General features: G+C 39.7%; 1 protein-coding gene across 7 annotated transcripts in view; it reads left to right on the top strand.

Moving 5' to 3' along the window:
• CTNNA2 (catenin alpha 2) overlaps positions 1–7,112 on the top strand; it is a 962,766-nt gene that overhangs the window by 385,921 nt on the left and 569,733 nt on the right. The window contains exon 7 of one of the 7 annotated variants that reach the window (XM_023762212.1): positions 5,341–5,349. The exons of the other annotated variants lie outside the window; for them this stretch is intronic. Within the exon in view, the coding sequence (XP_023617980.1) occupies positions 5,341–5,349 (9 nt within the window). The remainder of the gene's footprint in view (positions 1–5,340; positions 5,350–7,112) is intronic. 7 annotated transcript variants of the gene reach the window in all.

Genomic DNA, 7,112 nt, shown 5'->3' with positions numbered 1-7,112 from the left:
GACCCCCACCTTCCAAGTGAAAGGCATATATAATATGGTATATAGGGGGGGGGGGGGGGTATATATATATATATATATATATATATATACCCATGACATACTTTAAAAGGCGCAATCTCCGTTTCTCAAAATTTATTACTATTTTAAAAAATTGCAATAGCTTATCACTTTTTTGGTTTCCCTTATATCTTTCTCAAGCTCCTCCACAATACCACAAGGTAGCTCTTTAAATGTTTTCTGTAACAGAAGAACACTATGTGCCCTATAAATACTCTAAGGACCTGACAAGAAACCCACCGCACCAGTTACATAAGGGGGCAAACTGCTATCAAATCATCATCAATAATCACTATCTAAATCAAGAGTGCATTTCCCTATCCCACATCATGAACCCTTCAATATCAAATTGTGTTATTTTTTTAAATTCCTGATGCCATTTTCTTTCTGAGTTGGTTCAGAATAGTCGCGCCATGCCTTAGAATAGCACCCAAGAAGCACACTTCAAATTTTACCCCCAGTTTCACCATCTGGATGGGAGGGCTTAGAAATATATGTAAGCGAAATTTCATGAAAACAGGCCATTGAAAAAAATGTGTATTGTTAATCTTTGGGGAAACAATAGGATGGAAATAAAGATGGCATATTTTCCCAATGTAATGAGCCTCGACAGTTTCCATTGTGGCTGCCGAAGCGGGTTTGATTGCCAGTTGTTAAATGAGCCCGCGTCTCGAAAAGTGGGACTAGAGCGTTCAGCAGAGTGGCGGACAGATGAAGCTTGCTTTAAAGAGAGAGATTAAACCCTTGTAAATTACAGTAAGGACAGTTCCACAAAGGCCAGTGTCTGCTGCTCCCGAGGCAGCTCGTTAACTGTTGTGCTAACCGTGGATCACTTGCATAATGCTTAACCTCTTAGAATCTGCCCTTTCCTCCCGTTCTCGTTTTCAGAGTTTGCAGAAGAGAGTTGGTTCCAAAGAGAGCCCGTGGCCGCAAATGTAAGACAGTGATAACACATGGGAGCCATTGGGGATGTTGCTGATTATTTTTAATATATATTTTTATTGATTTCAGAGAAGAAGGGAGAGGGAGAGAGAGATAGAAAAATCAATGATGAAAGAGATTCATTGATTGGCTGCCTCAACCCGGGCATGTGCCCTTGACCGGAATCGAACCTATCCACTGAGCCAAACCAGCTAGGGCCTCTCTGACTTTTGAGTTGGCCTTGACTCCATGGCATATTTTGAGAAAATTCTCTGGCCACTTGTACAGGAGAGGTTAGGCCCCCAAATGCCTTAATCAGATCTCTTAGATTCAGAAGGTGTATATGCCTTCACCCACAGGAAAAAGAAATTACAAAGACTCTACGTACAAGTTCTCAGCAGATGAAATCTACAATTGTAGATTGATTGGCGAGGTGATAAAAGATAAGTATCCCCCAAATAGCTCACTTCTTCCCACCTTTGGTCAGTTTTCCACATTAGAATCACGTATGGGCTAGAGGTGCTGTGTTCAAATTTTTTACAGAACCCTGTCTTGGGAGCCCAATGTGTAAAGCAGTTTAAAAGTCACATCGCTCTAACAGTACAGGAGACCATTCGGACCCACCCACCCCCCAGACAACCAAGGGTGCCTCAGCAACCAATGTCCAGAATTTGTCCTCCAAAAGCCCCAAAGAAGCTGCTCTCATAGTCTTATCAACTAAGCAGTTCAGTAATAGCTGCACTTTACTGAATGAGAATTTTCTGTCAGACACTTTGGGTAATTTCCAGTTCTCAATCATCCTGTGGTATGAGTATTATCAGCACCATTTTATGAAGAAATTGCAGCTAAGATGACAGGCAAATGGATACAGCAAACGTGATGTATACATAGACTGGGATACTATTCAGCCTTTAAGAAAGAAGGAAATTCTGCAATATGTGACATGAATGAACCTTGAGGACATTATGCTAAGTGAAATAAGCCAGTCACAGAAAGACAGATATTATACCAGTATGATTCCACTTATATGAGGTATCTAGCAGAGTCAAACTTGTAGAACCAGAGGGTGGAATGGTGGTTGTCAAGGGGGAGAGGGGAGGGGGAGGGGGAGTTACTCATCATAAAGTTTCAGTTAAGCAAGATATGTTGAGAAGTCTATTGTAAAACATTATGCATATCATAAAAATATTTCATTGTGCACTTAAAATTTTGCTAAGAATATAGCCCTCATGTTACATGTTCTAAAAAAATAAAATAAAATATTTTTTTAAAGAAGAAAGAGCCCTTGCCAGTTTGGCTCAATGGATAGAGCATCAGTCTGCAGACTGAAGGAAGGATCCCAAGTTTGATTCTGGTCAAGGGCACGTGCCGGAGTTGCGGGCTCCATACCCAGTAGCGGGTGTGCAGGAGGCAATCAATGATTCTCTCTCATCATGGATGTTTCTATCTCTCTCTTTCCCTCTCCCTTCCTCACTGAAATCAACAAAAATATATTAGAAAATAAAAGAAGAAAGAATAATCATTTGCCCAGAATAGGAAGGATAGCAGGGATTTGAATCTAGATCCTCCTGGTTTGAAATATAAACCTCCGACACTCTGAGGAGAATGAAGAGAAGAAACAGGTCAGTTGTGGGACAGTGCTAAGGGCACAGGCCTGCCATCAGGTGACCTGCCTCTAATCCTGACTCCCACCTGTGTGACCCAGGTAAATCACTTAACCTCTGTAGTTTTACTTTTTTAATATATATATATATATATATATATATATATATATATATATATATATATATATATATTGATTTCAGAGAGGAAGGTAGAGGGAGAGAGAAATAGAAACATCCATGATGAAAGAGAATCATGGATACGCTGCCTCCTGCGAGTCCCCCACTGGGGATCGAGCCCACAACCCGGGCATGTGCCCTTTACTGGAATCGAACCTGGGACCTTTCAGTTCGCAGGCTGATGCTCTATCCACTGAGCCAAACCGACTAGGGCTGTTTTACTTTTAAATTTTTTATATTTAATTTACAGATTCAATGACAATATATTTATACATTGAATAAAATGACGTTTAACTATTTTTAGATATGTCATAAATTCACCATTAAGTGCACAAATCAGTGTTTTTTAGTGTATTCAGAGTTGTGCAACCATCTAATATCTCTTAAAATATGTTTTTATTGATTTTTAGAGAGAGAGGGAGAAACATCGATGTGAGAGAGGAACATTGATGGGTTGCCTCCCACACATACGCCTACCAGGGATCTAGCCTATAACCTGGGCATATACCCTGACCAGGGATTGAACTGGTGACCTTTTGGTACATGGGACAACACTTAACCAACTAAGCCACACCAGCCAGGGCACCACTATTTAATTTTAGAACATTTCATCACCCCAAAAAGAAACCCCCTACCTATTAGCACTCCCTCATTTTCCTTCCCTTTCCCCACCTTGGCTATCATTAATCTACTTTTTGTTACTACACATTTGCCTTTTCTGGACATTTCATATCTGTACACTCATCTGATATGTGATATTTTGTATCTGCTCTTTCACTTAGCATAATGTACTTCACCTCTTAGGCCTCTGTTTCCATCTATAAAATTGGTATAAAGTCAACTATCCTGACACATTATTGTGACAATAAGATAAATCACACACACACACACACACACACACACACACACACACACACACACATTTAACAATAATCAGCACATTATAAGTCCAAGAATTAGAGGCTCATTAGTCAGGATAATAAAAATAATTAGGTTAATAAAAATAAGGATTATAGGAAAGGATAGTGACAAGACCTGGAGATTAAAGGGGATGGCGGCCCTGGGAGGTGGGGGGGACTAGCTGAGAGAAGCTTTGTATCTGTTTCACCTCGTGTACTCTTTTGCTTAAAGCAACGGTTCTCAACATTGGCACTATTGCCATTTTAAGCTGGATAATTATTTTTTAAAGTATATTTTTTATTGATTCCAGAGAGGAAAGGAGAGAGAGAGAAACTTCAATGATGAGAGAGATTCATTGATTGGCTGCCTCCTTGCACGCCCTGCACCGGAATCAAGCCTGATACCCGGCCATATGCCCCGATGGGGAATTGAACCATGACCTTCTGGTTCATAGATCGATGCTCAACCACTGAGCCACCCTGGCCAGGCTGGATAATTATTTCTTAGGATGTTTAGCAGCATCCCTGGCTTCTACCTTCTCATGCAAGTATCACCTTCACCTACACTTAATGACAACTAAAAATGTCTTCAGATATTGCTAGATGTCCCCTGAAGACAAATAAGCCCCAGATGACAATCTCTGACCATACCTTTGTAGACCCTACCTGGAACTGTAGAATCTCTTCCCCTTCCCTAACTAAAATATCTGCAGTCCCTATAGTCAAGTTACATGCTATATAGGGCTGCCCTGTCCAACACAGTAGCCTCTAAATACCAGTAACTACTTAAATTTAAATCAGTAAATATTAAATAAAATTTAAAAATTAGTTCGGCAGTCACCACTAACCACAGATCAACATGTGCTTCATAGCCACATATGTCAGGTGGCTGCCATGTCGAATACACAGGATAGAATATTTCCATTATCAAAGATGGTTCCGTAGAAGAACACGGCTATAGACAACACGTTTCTAACTAACAAGTTCTGATCTTTGGGAATGAAGATGTATCACTTGTATTAGGAAAGAAGGCAGTTCCCGGAATGCTCACTGCGGACTCTGTAGGCAACTAGCAAGCCTTTCCTGGCTGACTGTTCTCCAGCATGTTCAGACAGGGAGCAGCCACTGGCCCAAGGTCTGCCCACGGCCTTCCTGAAAGCAGGAAAAATGTAGGCAAGACCCCTTGAAAGAAAAAACATAGACCTATCCATTTCCCCTTAAAGTTCAGGGACACTCAAATTTACTACCCGCAGGAGAAGCATTCAGGGTAGGGAGTCCCACACCTAGCCAGAACGGGAGAAGGTTAGCAAGAGGACGAGCTTGAAAGATTACAAGAGAAACACCTAGAAAACCATGCTCAAGTTTAAGTCTGAAGGATAAGAGCCAGCCAGATGTGGGTACATGAGCAATCATGCAATTTGTTACGTAGATATTTTTCTTTTGTTCATCTTATGTCACCAACATAAGAGGGCCTTAGAGGATTTGGGGGAGCTGCATGGCTGTGTTTTGTGTGACCTCTATGAAGAAAAGGCATCCATTAAGAGCAAAGCTTTATTTTATGACTGAAGAAGGGGCTACTTAAGAAGTATAAAGAAACAGAGCTATCAGATTTAGCAAACAACAACAAAAAACAGGTCACCCAAAAAATGTTGAATTTCATATACACTACAAATAATTTTTAGTGTAATTATGTACCATATACTAGTAATAATTTGGGATCTATTCATACTAAAATATGCATTTGCTATTTATCTGAAGTTCAAATTTAATTCGGAGATCCATTTTTTTATGTGCCAAGCTTAAAAGAAACTAGAATACTTGCTGATGAGAGAACGTGCATCTTGGGAAAGTGGGAAAGAAGGGGTAATGGTCATGGAAAAAAATGAAATTTAACTTAATTGATGTTAATGATTAAGTCAACATAATTTTCAGGTAAACTGGGTTATAGCCAAAGCCAGGAATTTCAGGTTAATAAATTTATTGAGTGACTCTTATGTACCAAATATATGATGCCATAAACTTGGAAACTGAGATTAAGAAGACAAGTTAATGCTCTAGAGTAACTTGCTCTCTGGAAGGATCAGACATGCAAATCAATGTTTGAAAGAAAGTATTATAAACAAAATCTAAAGTAATGACATAGAGGCATGAGTCCTTAGTTCTGCCTGGGAGTGCAGAGAAGATCATTGCATGTGAAGTGATGCTTAACTTGGACCTTGCAGAATAAAAACAAGAAAGCACAGCACTATTTATGAAGGTGTAGGTGTGACCACAAACTTGGCTAGTGCTCAGAATGTGGGATGTGGACAGTGGGAAGGTAGATGGAGATACAGTTAAAAGATGGGCTGGAGTCATGCCATTAGAGGCTATAGTGTGAAGAGGCATTCAGGCAGGGGAGAAGCAAGATCTAATCTATAACTTAGGAAAAATAATAAAATTTTAAATAGCAGTATATTTTTTAAATGTTTGAAATTATAGTAAGATTAAATTTGGTGGTTCAATACTTTTTTAGTAATTCTTTTTCATTGTTTTATTTTGTTTTTTAAATTCTCACCCTGGGGTGGGGAGAGAGAGAGAGAGAGAGAGAGAGAGAGAGAGAGAGAGAGAGAGAGACGGGAGAGACACACCAATTAGTTGCCTTCCATATGCTACCTGACTGGGAATCAAACCCACAACCCAGGCATGTACCCTGACCAGGAATCGAACTGGCAACCTTTCGGTTCATGAGATGATGCTCAACAAACTGAACCACACCGGCTGGGCTCTAATATTTCTTTTAAATCTTATTTTTGGCCAGTTTGTGAGTTTATGTATCATTCATGAGGTGAGCAATAGAGACTTGTGGAATTGAACCCTGACCCTGCCACCCGGAAGCAGTCATTCAACATCAGTCTTCACGTGACAGATGGGGAGAACAATGGTGCACACCTCATGGGGATTTATGAATTTTAAATAAAGTGTTAAACATAAAATTCTTAGCAGAAAAATTCTTGGCGGTCCTCAAACAAAAATTGTCATAAATTTTGATAGAGATCATTCATTTTGTTCACATTTTTACCTATAGCTCTTATGTCCAACTGCTAATTTAGGACCTTAGCCCCCTTGAAAATTTTAAACTCACAGCTGTTTCTAGAAGCTCAGGAAACTGGCCACACAAGGTTACATCCAGGCTATTCATGCCAGGCACCAGGTTTACAGCACATTTCTTCTGGCATCAGCAGTTATTCTCTGTCGGGCACTATTGTGTCTTAGCCGCCTGAGGGCTCCAAAGCTGAACCCTTGTCTTTGTCAGCAGTTCTGTCCTTAGTGTGTTTAAGAGATTAATGAAATTGTTTCTTTTTAATTTTCTTTTTCCTTTTCTGTTCTGTATACAACCAAAATGTATGCCCATTAGGAGCTTGGCAGAAAAAAACCCCACAGTTTTATTTATATATATATATATATATATAAATAT

Source organism: Myotis lucifugus, unplaced genomic scaffold (genome assembly GCF_000147115.1).
Source record: "Myotis lucifugus unplaced genomic scaffold, Myoluc2.0 scaffold_237, whole genome shotgun sequence".
NCBI lineage: Eukaryota > Metazoa > Chordata > Mammalia > Chiroptera > Vespertilionidae > Myotis > Myotis lucifugus.
The sequence above is the reverse complement of the archived record's forward strand: the minus strand, read 5'-3'. Positions and strand labels throughout refer to the sequence as shown.